Source organism: Choloepus didactylus, chromosome 5 (genome assembly GCF_015220235.1).
Source record: "Choloepus didactylus isolate mChoDid1 chromosome 5, mChoDid1.pri, whole genome shotgun sequence".
Taxonomy (NCBI): Eukaryota; Metazoa; Chordata; class Mammalia; order Pilosa; family Megalonychidae; genus Choloepus; species Choloepus didactylus.
In genome coordinates, this window is record NC_051311.1 from 161,266,331 (window position 1) to 161,280,401 (window position 14,071).

At 48.2% G+C, this 14,071-nt stretch overlaps 1 protein-coding gene across 6 annotated transcripts in view; it reads left to right on the forward strand.

The window, feature by feature from the left end:
- The window catches only part of TNS3 (tensin 3), a 390,960-nt gene that overhangs the window by 244,294 nt on the left and 132,595 nt on the right, over positions 1-14,071 (forward strand). For all 6 annotated transcript variants that reach the window (XR_005217079.1, XM_037837214.1, XM_037837219.1 and 3 more), the window contains 3 exons: positions 3,223-3,335; positions 4,523-4,583; positions 5,425-5,500. Coding sequence is in view for 5 of the 6 variants with exons in the window: in XM_037837214.1 (XP_037693142.1) it covers positions 3,223-3,335; positions 4,523-4,583; positions 5,425-5,500 (250 nt within the window). In the remaining variant the exon portion in view is untranslated. The remainder of the gene's footprint in view (positions 1-3,222; positions 3,336-4,522; positions 4,584-5,424; positions 5,501-14,071) is intronic.

The window sequence follows — 14,071 nt, forward strand, 5'->3', positions numbered from 1 at the left end:
ACGGCAGAAGGAGCAGCTCGTGACCCTGGGCATTTACCTCCTTGTTTGGGGGTCTTGCTGGGAAATCGGATTCTCCTACTGTCACCTTTAGTCTCCTGGTCTGGGAAAAGCAAACTTCTCTGAAACTGCTCTGGCTCTCACTGGCAACGTTGGGCAACAATTCAGGCTAAACCGTGTCAGCCAAGATACAGGCTCTTCCCGGCAAGGAACAAGAGCTGGGTGACGGCTAAGTCAAGGAGGCACTTGGGCTCCCTCCAAAGGGGGCCTTGGCGATAAATAAGCTGGTGCCCCCGGCTCACTGTCTGGAGGAGGGATCTGGGCTCAAAGCTGGCATCTGACTTAACTGGGAGCATCTTGATCCCACCACCATCAGAAGCCCCTTCCCATCAATGTAGACTGTGAAAGGGCTTCCACCTGGAGGCCTTGAGTTCTGCCTGCACCTGGGGCCAGGTGAGTGTCCTGTGGAGTACAGGCATCCTCTTACCTGGAGTGGCTGCTGGAACACCTGCAGGGGAGTCCCCCGAGGCAGTGACCATGTGCAGATGGAGTTTGCTATCAAGAGGCAACACAAGCCAAGAACGGATTTTCTGGTGCCTAGAGCTGCACAGAGAGGTGGATGTATCAGGGCTCCCTCTAATCTCCACATCTGTAATTCCAACCAAAATAACCAAATAAAATCTGTGATTCCCGTCTTACCTTCGTTCAAAACAAGGGAACCACGGAATCCCGTGAAATCTGCAATGGGTCAAATTTAAGTGACTGAAAATAAGGAGAACATCCACCCATTCTTATTTCTAAGTACAGAAAAGTTAAGAAATTTTGTTGTCATGATGGAAAATGCCGGACAGGGAAGAGTGTGGGAGCCCCCTGGTGGTGAGCCCACCTTGGCCAGGCCCAGTCATCTGGTCTCCACAGCCCCCTGAGGGTCCCAGGCAGGGGTTTCTCGGACTTTCTCCTGCACCGTGGTAGGGTTTCCTCTTGCTCTGAGAGAGAAGAAAGGCTGTTTGCCACCAGGAAGATGGAAATGCTGAAATGCCCCACTTTTCAGGATGAATTGTATCTGAGCTGAAGCATGTCTTTCCTAACATTTTCCTAAGTAGGTGTTTTGTAATGTTTACCAGAAATTTCCTTGTGCTCGATTTGCTTTCAGTTCTAGCTCCTTGGAATAATGGACTGTGTCTGAATTGCTGACATAAACTATAACTTTCAGTAAACATAAGTAAGGTTGAGCTTGATGACCATTTCCTCTTATGATAGGATGGCTGTTGAGGCACCCAGGGGTCGGCCTGGGACTGGGATGGTTGGAAGGTGTAAACGGTCCTGTGGGATGGTGGTGCAGGCATTTATTTCATTCTGCAAATGTTTACTTAACTGCTTCCTGTCTTCTAGAATCTGCTGGAGGCATTAAAGATAAACATAGATGATTAGATATTGTGAAGTTTTTGTTACTGCTTGTCTGTTGTTTTCCCTCCGGGGATTGCAGTACTCTGGCAACCAAATGTGAGAAGTAGTAGATTGAGTGTGGAGAGGTGTTGAGTCCTAAGTGGAGGTGTGTGTTGGGTGAAGGAGAACCCCAGAAAGGGGAGCTAAAGGATGGGAGCTGCCCAGGAAGAGGGGCTGGCCAGGTAGGACAGGGCAAGGCCAGGCCCTCCAGGACGGTGAGCTGAGGCCACAAGGCATCAGTGGGCAGGATGGGTGTCTGCTTGCTTTTCCACCATCACCTCAGGTCATGTCTGATGAGTGCTACCTCGGGAAAACACTGCTGACACAGAAATTTCTCTCTTAACTGCCAAATGTGCACAATGGGCTGCCTGCAGTCAGCAACGACACCCTGCATGAAGGTTAATATATCTTAACCAGGGAGGAAGGCTGCAGGTGTATCAGTCAGGTTCTCCAGAGAAACAGAACCAATGGAGTATCTTATCTATCATTTGTCCGTCCGTCCGTCCATCCACCCATCCATCCATCCACCCATCCATCCATCTATAGATAGATTTATTACAGGAATTGGTTCATGCAACCATGGGGCCCAGCAAATCCAAAATCCGCAGGGTAAACCACAAGTTGGAAACTCCAAGAAAGCTGATGCTGTTGCTGAGTCTGAATTCCCCAGGCGAAGCTGGCTGGCTGAAGTAAAGATAGAAATTTTTCTTTTTGACTTCTGAAATCCTCAGTTCTGGCTTTCAAGACCTCCAGCTGATTGGATTAGGAAACTCCCCGAGTTGCTGAGGGCAGTGTCCTCTGTCGATTGTAGATTCAATTAGCTGTAGATGCAATCATCTGATTATAGATGTGACTCATCTAGGAAATACCTTCAAAGGAACAGTCAAGCCAGTGCTTACTTGACCAAAAACTGGATACCATAACCAAGCTAAGTTGACATACCAACTTGACCATCACAGCTTGTCTTTAGGCATGTAGAAGAGGCAGACTTTGCCAGTTTGGAGATGAGTTACGAAGAAAAGGGGAACAGTAGGAGAAAACACGACTAGCAGCAGTGCATAAGTTCAGCAGCTGGGGTTTTGTACCCCTTATGTTAAGCTCCAAGAGCCTCTCATCCATTAGTTGTGGTCTCTGAAGTCATCGGCATGTGATGGGAGTGAGGGTTCAAGTCTTCCACTTAAGGTTTCCTGTGTATGATGAGAAAGTAGAGTTGATGGAATTTAGACAAGTTGGGACTGAGGAGGCGTGATGCTTTGTGAGGTGTGGCTTTGGTCAGAGAGCACACCCTCATTTTAGGGCAGTTGTTTTGTTTTCCTGCTGTTCCCTGCCAGAGGACTGTTGACAGCTTGGGGGCGGAGGGGGCACGCCTTGCCCACATTTTGTCTTGGTGGACATCCCTGCCTGTGAAGTATTGCTCTGCACTTGTTTGGGGCAGAGCAATAAGAGCTGAGTGTGGGGATTTCATGACTGGGGCTTCCTTTTGTCCGTGGCCCTGCTGCCTGGCATACGGTGGCACGCAGTAAATGTCTGCTCAGGTGCATGGCCAATCTGCAAGCTCCATGGCTGGGGCTCCGTGGGAGTTGGCTGCTGAAAACTCCACCACACTGCAAACAGTTAGTATTGTTCACCTCCAGGAACCCCAGGGAGAGCAAGGCTGTGTTTCATTTTCTTTGGCAGTGATAACTGTTCCCCACAACCCTTCCAGCTCTGATTTTTACTTAAGCTTGACGTGAGGAGTAGAGTGTGCTTCTGGATGCTCTAAGCTTGATGTCTTTGCAGGTATGTCCAGTTTCTCAGCGGTCTTCTGTCGGGGTCGGTGAAAATGAATGCCTCACCTCTCTTTCTGCATTTTGTCATCCTACATGGAATCCCCAACTTTGATACAGGAGGAGGTGAGCCATCGTCCACCGCAGTGGAGTCTCTTGATTGCTGCCACAATACATACACCTGCAGGGACGGTCCTGGGTTCTCTGATTTAAGCAAGTCTTTCCCTTCCTTCTTCGGGAATCAGGATGGTGACATCTCAGATGTGATCCTTAGCATTTCTGGTAGTTTATTGTAGGCCATCATTTTGTGGACAATGCACCACCTTTGATTTGGCCAGCTGATCTATCAAAAGGAGGACAGGAAGCCCAATCCTCTATATACTTAAGACCACAAAACACACTCTGTATCATCACCACCTAAAAGCAAAACAACCACCAACCCTTCAATTAACAAACCCACAAATAAACCCCCTAAAACAGCGGCATTTGACCCCCAAGCCTCAGAGTACTCTTCAGTTGCCATAGCAGTAGTGTATCCAAACACCACCAACATTCCACCAAGATAGACCAAAAAAACCATCAAACCCAAAAAAGAACCCCCAGAACTCATCACCATACCACACCCAACCCCTCCACCCACAATCAACCCCAGGAGAATGTCATCCTGGGCCAGCAGCTCCTGTTGGCCTGCTCTGCGGCTCTGAACTTGGTCTCAGAGGCGCCCACTGGCCTTGAGGGAAGCCTGTCCAGAGAGGGTCCTAAATCTGTCATTCTCCATTCAAACTAGTCTCTAAAATATCATCTCCTCTCCCTCCTTTTAAGATGACCTGATGGGAAAGCATGTGACATATTCCCAATGGGAGGAACTCCTCCTCCTCCTCTTCTCCACTCTGGCTCGGGTGCTTGCTCATCAGTTTTCCCTGCCTCCCTCAAGCATGTCACTGTCCTCAGTTCCTCACATATGGAGGCCCAAGCGATCTTGCCGAATTGCAAGTTGATGGTGCCAGCAGCCGGCTTGACCATTCAGCGACCGCTGCTTGCCCTCAGGATGAAGGTTGAGCTGTTTAACTGGCTCTGCAAGCTCTGCCTGATGAGGTCTTTCCTCAAGGTCAGGTCCACGGTCTCCCCCAGGAGTCCCCCGTACTTCCCTTTGCTTCCCCCCGACCCACACAGTGCTCTCCGACAGCGGCACACATGGTCTCCGTGTTTCCAAATGTCGTCCCTCTCCTCTCTGCTCCTTAAACTGTTCTTCACTCTACTCCACGCAGCCACATATGCAATGCCTTGACAAAAGCTTCCGCTCTCTCTTCCAGTGTGCCGGCCCTTTCTGAAGCTCTACCAAGCCATGCAGCCCGTGTACACCTCGGGGATCTAGTAAGTGCCGATCCTTTTCCATGAGGATACCCCCAGAAACCATGGTCCAGCCTGAGCTGCATTCTCATGAAGGGGATGGGAGGGAGTAAAAAGAAACTGTGGGAACCCGAGGCATGGATTTGACAAGGAGAGCCCGAGGGTGGTTCCTTCATCCCATCTGGACATGCTCCTGCCTCTGAGCTGACCTCCTGTTGCTGTACCTCTTGATGGCTCCTTGGTGAAAGGGGCTTGGAGAAAGGAGCTTCATGGGAAGACATTCATTTGCCCTACAGAAGTCAACATATTAGGAAGAGTCCTACAAAAGTGTCTAATTCTGTTTCTTTTTCTCTCCAGTGCGTTTTAGACAAAGGGTACTCAGACAGCTTTAGAATCTGAAATAATTCCTGGGCTCTTTTGCTTTGTACTTTTGTTTTGGGATAAGTATTTCATGAACATTGAAGGAAAGCTAATGAAGGTAAAGAATGTTCTCACTAATGTGCTGCCCCTGAAAATGAACCATGCTCACGATTCCAGATTCCCTTTGGACTCTGCAGATATGGATGACACTTTCTAGTTGCATTGCAGTTTATTATGGAAGTGTTTCCCAAATCATGGTTCAGTGGCTGTCCCTTTGCATTGGACATTCAGCAACTTCAGGGCACCCACTCACAGGGATAAAACTCTCGTGACCCTCTCTAGTAGCTTCTTTGAAACTTTTGACTCATTTCCACAGGGTAGATGCTCAGAATTTAGAATACTGGGCTATTTGGGATATTTTTGTAGTGTTGCTTTCTTCCAAATGTATTCCTTGCATGAAATCATGTAGCTGCACATTAATCTATCCTCTCTGTTTATCTCAAAGCAATGTTGGCCCAGAGAACCAAAGCAGGATCTGCATTGCCGTAGAACCAGCCCAGCTGCTGAAGGGGGACATCATGGTAAGTGCATGAGTGTCTGCAAGCAGAGTCCTTGCTTGCCAAGTGACAGTCACTCAAAAGGAAAACAAATAGTTTTATCTTAAAACAATAACCTGCTCCCACCCCCATACCCCCAAAAAAAGAAACTGTAGAAAGAATGAAAACTAGCCTTTACTTTCAGGTCTTTGGTTAATTTTCTGAGTAAAACTATTTTAATTAAAGAGAAAGTACAAATCTTTGTCCTCAAATTCTCTATCATTGCACAACTATTTGATTTATATTAATTTGAAATTAAAGTCCTTACTCAGCCATTGAACATATGAGGGTTCTCGTTTTGTGACTGTAATTTGCAGTCGTACCCTGATAATAGGACTTTCGGGGAGTGGGCATAACTGTGAAATATTGACTTATCATTAAGGGTTAAAATATGAAATGCAATACAAATAGTGTTATTACAGCTTGGTTAGTGATCAAAACAATGATTTTGCCTGATAATTTTGATTATTGGGTGTTTTGGTTCTTGGTTGAGATTAGCTATTACACTTTTGCCTTTTTTGTATCTTGAAAATAGAAAAAGTCAGGCATTTAAAATAATTTCAGGGAAGCTTTTGGTCTGAAATAGGGAAAAATTTAGCACACATTTATTGCTATCAACATGCATGGAATAACTTAAATGTAATCTTCATGTGGCCTTAAAGGACCTGCCTTAATAAGCAGGTAAGAATGTTTAAGTTAGGTTTTTATTTTATGATAAATGATTCATCCAAAGTTTTTGAGGATTCTCATTACTTTCTAGTAAAAATTTGGATTTTAAAACACTTACTTCACCTCCTCTATCCTGAAGACTCACAAAAATCAAACCAGGGAGTTTAATAAGGATGAGGGCCCTGTGTATGTATTCACGTTCGACTAAGTCTGTCTGCAACCTCCCCTGGGGCTGCGAGGCAGGGGGTAGACCAGTCCTCCCCATTCTGTGTCCAGTTTCACACGCTAGCCAGCGTGAGAGAAAGATTCTGCAAGTCAGAAAGGCAGTTTGGACATGCTTGATGGGGAATAAAAATTAAGACCAACAGCGAAAGATTGAGCTGTTGCTAGATTCAGGGCATTATGCTAAGCACTTCACAAATATTGTTGCACCCTCCAATGGCCTCAAGATGAAAGATCTGTTGTCCTTATTTCACAGGTGAGAAAACTGGGGTTTGGAGTGGCTAATAGTTTTACAAGATTTTGTAAGAGTAGTGTCTGCCTCCAAAGCCTGTTTTCTGAACCACTATATTCTGCTGCCTCTCAAGAAAGAAGGGTCTGGGAAAAGAGGAGTTTGGTGTCTTTGTAGGGTTTTGCAGCAACACTTCTGGGGCTTCACCCGTTTGATGATGAGAGAGGAAGAGAAGACAGGAGTAAAGAGTGTGTTTCTTCACTATTCTTCCCGAGACCATTTTCCTGGGAGTGCAGCCTGGATGGTGTCTCCCATGGACCTCCTGGGGTTGTTGGCAGAGGGGCCCTGCACTGATTGAGCACCTATTGTATGCCCACATCGACCAGGGCTTTACACATATCCAGCGTTTAATCTGCCCACAGCTCCGGGAGGTAGGTCCTGGTGTTCCAACTTGAAACAGGAGTCCCCCAGGACCCAGAGGGGCTGAGGGGCAGGTAGTGATGCTGTGTTAGGGTTTGCCCCAGGTGCTGTGACTCCCCACCCTCCCCGGTCCCCGTGGCCACTCACCTGTCCCGGGGGAGGGATGGCTTTGGGAGTTGGCATCTCACAAACAGGACTCACCGTGCTCAGTTGTCGGTGCTTCTGACTGTGTCCCTTTGCGATGACCTGCAAGATGTGGCTGAAAGCCCAAGAAGTGAGAGGGGACGCGTGCTGGGGTGTGCTCTCTCTCTCTTTCCCTAAAGAGCATACGATGACCCTTCTCCCTTCCCCTGATTGTGGCCTGGATGGCAGCGGGTCTCTGGGATGTGTGACAGGGCTGGGGAGAGGGTCCCCGAGGGAAGTGATGTGCAAGTTGGTCCCGAGGCGACTGGGGTTGGAAAGGGTATTATAATTTGAGGGCACAGAGTACCGAAGTTTCAAGACCTCTGATGGAATTTTGTGCGTTTGTTGGGAAGGCATTGTGACAAAGTGAGATATCCAGGAAGGTTGAAGCCAGATTCTGTAGGAGTCAGTTGCTTTCATATTTTACTTTTGGGAAATGTGTCAGAACTCTTTTATGTGTCCATAAATGCTTTGAATTATACCTTGAATGTAATCCTTGTAGGAATGTCAGTTTGGGGAGTAGTAGCTAGAATGGGGAAGAAAGGATGTGGTCTCTTGGAAGTGGCAAGAAACATGCCCTGAAGGTATTACATGAACAGGAACTCCTTGGGAGACACAGTCCACCATGAAGACTGAAGTGTCCCCTGGAAGTCGCACAGACTTAATTGGCTTTAGAGTCACCCCCATCTGAGTTCCAACCAGGTTTCCCACATAAAGAGAGTCTGTGTGGCCTTAGGCCAGTCTCTTAACCTCTCTGGGCTCAAAGTGCCCCGTTCTGTAAAATGAAGATCATGCCGGGGTTTCAGGAAGGTTCTGTGAGCTCATTCATGTAACTCTCTTTGGACAGACAGCCCCTGGCAGGAGCAGGGGCCACACCCCTATGAACTTGAGCCATCCTCATTGCCATCTTCCAGACCAGGGCAAGGCATGACCTTGGTGGGAAGGAGCCCTCCCTCCTCCTCCTGTGTAGTGACCCGACACCACATGCCTTACAAGGCTGGCCTGGGTCCCGCCTGGCTCTGGCACCAGGAAAGCCAAGCCTCCCCCCCGCCCTACAGCCAGAGCACGCGGCCTCATAACCTACCCGTGGGGGGACAATAGCCACTCGGAGCATAAACATCACGAATTGCAGTTGTAGCAGCTGGAAGGCAGCCCTCAGCGGGTGAGCATAGGAGGTTTTGGAGGGGCCATGAGATGGGAGGTGAGTGGTCTAGCCCTGGGTTTCTGGGAGGCAGGCCCAGGAATGGGGTGGGGTGGCAGGAGAGGGGCCGTGAGTGGGTGCAGGAGGCATTCCCCACCGGGCGTGCCTGGACTTGGCCTGGGACCACATGCCGTTCCGAGATGAAATACCTTGGCATTCCGAGGAGGCTGTTGAAGCTGTGGTTGCACAAGCGCAGGAAAGCATGGTTCCCGTGTGCTGGAGGATGGTGTTGCCCAAATTGTCTTTTGATGAAAGATGACACATTCTGGGCACCCAGAAGCCACGTGAAAGGTGGCCCCTGGTTGTTTTCAATTATATTTATCCATCGACCCAGGGTTTAGAAGATCCTTCTTTGCTATGACAGGAGATCTGAAACGATGCATATTTGGACCTTCTCAGAAGTTTTCATTTGTAACTCAAAATAGTAAGTGTACTTGATGCTGAACAGGGATATTCTAAAGGTCATGCTGCAGATAAAGAAGACTAAACTCAGGACGCATTTGTGAAGTGCCTATTGTTTTGTCAGTACTTCTGGAGATACAGCCATTCAGCAAGGAGAGTGAATGGCTGTAAGCCTTTGATGAGCTAGGCCCTGCATCAGCGGCTGGGGGTATAAAGCACCCTCAGGGTGCTGCTTGTATCCCTCCTCTTTTATAGCACTTGGGCATGCATGAGGCCCAGAGCTGGGGTGGAGGGTCCTTGGGACTCTGTATATAGTTTTCTACAAACAGGGTAATCCAAAGGGAAAGAGGGAGTCGTAGCAAAGGAGAGTAAAGAGAATTCAGACCTAGAGAAGTAGAATGAAGCCCCAGATCCAAGTGAGAGAATGATGACATGAAGAGCACTGAAATTGCAGGACAAGGAGCAGATGATATGAAATGAGGGCATGCTAGGAAGCCATGAAGCCAGAGATGGGGGTGAATGTTGCGGGGCTAACTGCAGGAGCATGTTAGGAGCCTGTTCCAGGTGTCCTTTTTGACTGTGAGATGCAGGAGTGAGCCAATGTAGAAGGTCCCAGATGCAGAGCTGAACTGCCAGCACCTAGAGGGACATACAGGAAAGAGCTGCAGGAATTCATAAAAGACGTGCCTGCATCCGATGGCTTAGTGTGTGGAGGCTGCATAAAGCAGGTTGCACTTCAACTTGAGCTTGAATCTCAAGCAGAACTTGGGTCAGGGAGGGAGAAGGGGGCTGCTGTGCTGTGTGGGGTGCTGTGTGAATGACGCGTAGCCCATCTGCCTTCCTTCCCCTCTTCTGGGGTTCTGAGTGACCCTCCAGACTGACGTCTCCCAATTTGCCCTTGACCCTGGCTCGCCTGTCTCTTCTCAGGTCTCTTAATGTCTTCTCTTCTGTACTTCATCATTGGTTCCTTCTGTTTAGCCCATGACCAGGCACCGAACCCTCTCTTGACTTGTTATCCCCTCTGGGTACTGTCCAGTTTTTCTCTCCCTCTTCCTTAGCGTGTTTCAGGGAAGGAGAGACATACCTAACTTTCCATTCTCCTCCTAACTCCTTAGCTCCAAGGCTTGGTTCTGGCTTCTGCCCACCACAGTGGCCTTGGCCTTGCAGCACACATCGTTGGACCTTACCATTGTGGCCTTTTCTGCTGCATTCGTCCATGTGTGCATCTCCTCTTTGGTGGAACTTTCTTTTCCCTTGATTTCCCACGTGAAGCCTCCTTCCTGCTCTCCTCACGTATCCCTCCCTGGAGCCTTCTCCAGCTCCTTTTTGAGCTCCCTCTGAGGCAGGCATCCTCTAGGCTTGCATCTCTCCAGAGCACTGCCCGGCTCTCGCCTCTGGCTCCCCCTGCCTTTCATTTGCTTTTCATTCCAGTCCAGCGCGGGCCCCCCAGATTAGACGTCTATGCCCACCTCCCTCCTGACATCCACCCTCCACTCATTTTTTGTGCCACATGATCTCATTCTTTCCTTAAGCCTGCTGGTTTCTAGGACTGCCCACCCACCACTTTCCCCAAACCGTAAACTTGGGCTTCATCCTTGGCATGCCCCTTATCCCCGCCTCTGCTCAGTCATGCAGACTTTACACTCGGAAGGTTCCCTGACTCGACCACGACTGCCAGGGCCCCACTCCAGCTTCCCCTCCAGCTCCTGCCTTTCCCCTCTGGTCTGTCCTCCACCAGAAGGATCTAGGGCTCAGCTCTGACCACAACGGCATTTCCCTGCTTACCACCCAGCGTCCACGGGAGAACGATGACATTCCTTAATGGGACAGAAAATTTGCTGATTTCTTCCCAGTCCCTTTGAACCACTTGGCTGCAGTAGCACAGCGTCATCAGTGGCTTATTGCACGTCTCATCGTCCCTTTTCCCTGTGCCTTGCTGATACTGCCCATCCAGCGCTGGTGTCTGTCTGTCTGAGCTCCCATGATCCTCTGGGCATGCGGCTAGCCCTTCACTTAGACTGCATCCAAATAATCAGTAATCGGTCCACCCCCCAGGGGATGCTGAGCGCCTCGTGGGCAGGGGCCATTGCTTACTGACCTTAGACTCTCCCGAATCCGTCACCCTGCTTGTCAGAGAGGAAACTGACACTCGATAAACGGCTGAGAAACTAAAGAGGAGTAATAGCGGCTCACGTTTGTTGAGTGCTGGTCAGGTGTTGCTGCTGGACCAAGTGCATTTTTATTTTCCTGTCTTACGGATGAGGAGCCTGGGACTAGGGGCAGAGACCGGCTTGCCAAGGCCAAATCCCCAGCAAGTTGGGTGGGCCGGGAGCTCTGCCGGAAAAACCTGCCTCATACTGTTGATCTAGAGAACCTGATGTCGTGCGGAGCTGGTCCCCTCACCTCTCTATGTGGGGAACAGTCAGCTAATGATTCATGGACGTGTGATTTGCAGATGATGGGGTTTTCTAAGTGTGTCCACCTGGGAAGAATTTGTGGGGCTGCAAGAGTTCTGGAAGTCAGGCGTCCGGGTTGAGCTTGGAATCTCTTGGGGCAAATATTTGATGCCACAGGACATCTTTACCATGAATTATTTGTCACCATTTGAAATGTTGGCAAATACAGTATCCTGTATTTTTTCACAGGAGATCCTTACTTTGATAAAGTCATTTCCTTCCTGCAGCTTTATCCATCCCCAACATGGGATATTTTTAGGAGTGTGTGATTATCTGGTTTCTCCTTCCTGTGTTTATGATTCATTTTCGTGTACTCTGCACTTATTTTCTGCAGCCTTATCAGAGGCAAGGAGGAATAATGATGTGGTTTAAGCCGAAAAATGGCATTTTTCCATGACAGCATGATTTTTCCTTGCCCTGATAGACTTGATTAGCTTAGAGGTTCAGTTCACTTCTCTCTAAGAAACCTAAAAGTGCTTTTTAATCTGTATTCGTTAAGCAAGACAATTCTAGAATGTTTAGTAAGATTTTGCATTTTCATCTGACACCTTTGGCTGTGTCCTTTCACCAGCATTCATTTGGGAACACGTGGTCACAGCGTCTGACCTGAACTGGGTAATGTTGGAGACAGAAAAAAGAATAATGTACAGGTCCAACCCCTGGGAGTTTAGATTCCAATTGTTTAATGCGATAAGCAAGCAAATAACTCTAGTCCTGATAGAACCTACTGTGTCCCTGTGTGCCTGTGCCACAGGAGAAGGAGTTGAAGATTCAGGGGTTTGAAGAGACAATGTCCAGCATTTCAGAGGAGGAGAGATTGAGGACAGAGCTGAGATGGTGGACGCCTGAAGGACACGGCTGCAGGAACACCACCGCTGAGGGCAGTAGACACCACTCAGACCGTAATTGAAGGAGTCTTAAGTCATACAGCAGCTTGATAATCCTAGTCCTCTTGATCCCATATGAACTCAAGGATCAATACAGGTAGAAAAAATGTGGTGGAATGTTCCTTGTTATTGGCACAGTGTTCTTGGAGGGCATAGAGTGCCATCTTCCTTTCTTCTACTTAAATTGGCTCTAGGTTCCTTGAGGCATTGGCTCTCAGAGCTAACACCAAATTCCTCCTCTCCAGCCCCTCCACCATCTCTAAATGAACCAAAAATGGTCATACACACACACACACACACACACACACACAGTACATGCTGCTTTCATTTTGCAGCCATCCTTAAATTTCGACATGCCCTGTTTCTTGACGGGTACCTCTGCAAATTCAGGGAGCCTGTCATAAGTCGAGGAAGCTGCAGATGGAGGAAAATGAATTAAAGGGCATTTTCAGGGTGAAGGTTCAGCTCTGCAGGCAGTTTGAGTTCTCATAAAGAATTTGGCAATGATTATGACTTGGAAAGGATCCCAAGCAGCAGAAAACGCTTTTATAGATTTACCACCCAAAAGGCTGCAGATGTCTCAGCCCGAGTTTTCTTTGTGTGGGTGTTTTCCTTAGGCCACCTTTGTGCTTTAGAAGGAGGAAAGTAGCCTCAAAAGGCTGGCTTACTGTTGGTCATCAGTGCCCTTTGGAAAGGCATCTTGTCCTCTTTTATTTTTCCCCTCCTCGATTTTGTTAGCTGGCTGCCTGGTTTGCAGACGAATTGGCCTGTCTGCCAATTTGAATTCCTCGTGAGGAATTCCTCACGAGGAATTCTGCATTGGGACTTGCTAACAAAGATAGCACTGGACAAATTAACAAAGAACTAAGGGCCATAGTTAGTTCTAACCACCGGTCAAGAAAATTACTTGGGGAAAGGCAGCTGTATTTGTTACTCCTCCCAGTCTGGCAGATAGTGGCTGGCACTGTTACCGATGACTGCAAAATCATCGTGGACCAGCTCTCTGCCTTCTCCTGACCCCAGCCAAACCCCATTCCCCACTCAGCCACTCCCCAGCCACAGACCTAACCCATCCCTTCCCTGCAAAGTGCTTTTCACTGAAAGTCAGATTCTTACATCCACCCTTTCCAAAAGGTCAGGACCTCAACATGTTCAAAAAATACGATGTTGTCAGATAAGAGGGCAGTGCATTCAGGGGCGATGAAGAAACACCACCCTAGCTTGAGATGTTATGTCACCTTGATAAAGAATTCACGCTGGGCAGCAAGCCCGTTGGTTATCTGGCCAGGATCCAGAGACCTGATCCAGCTTGTCGTCCCCCCCACCTCCTGTCTTGGTATCTCTGGTTCAGAGCTTGTAAATGCTTTTCCCTCTGACACGTTCCATCTTGCTCCCTCTTCTCGGGCAAACCCACTGGCCACTTAGATTCTATCTTCCTGGTTGCTCGCCTCTGTGAGTTCACTTGAGGGACCTGACTGAGTTCAATAAGAAGCTCCCTCCTCAAGAAGTTGTCTCAAAGAACTCCATGATGATTATTTCTTAGGGAGGGCACTTATATAACATCGGAGAAAATGAAGGTGCTATTCATTCCTTCCTTGGACTTTGCTCCCACAATAGGTTGTTATTATAGACTTCTGTTTTACCTCTCATCACATTATTTTTGTGATTATCTGTGGATATATTTCTTTTTCCCTTGCTATCTTGTGAATCTTTAAGACCTGGCCCAGGTCTTAAGCCATTCTAAGCACAGCGGATTTAGCCATGTTTCATGTACAGTCAGTGTCCACTAAACTTCCAATGGTTTTCAGTAATGAATTGCCATATTCCAGCCATGGGAAATCATTTTCAATTCCAAGGAAAATCACATCAGTGGTGTCCTTGGATGAT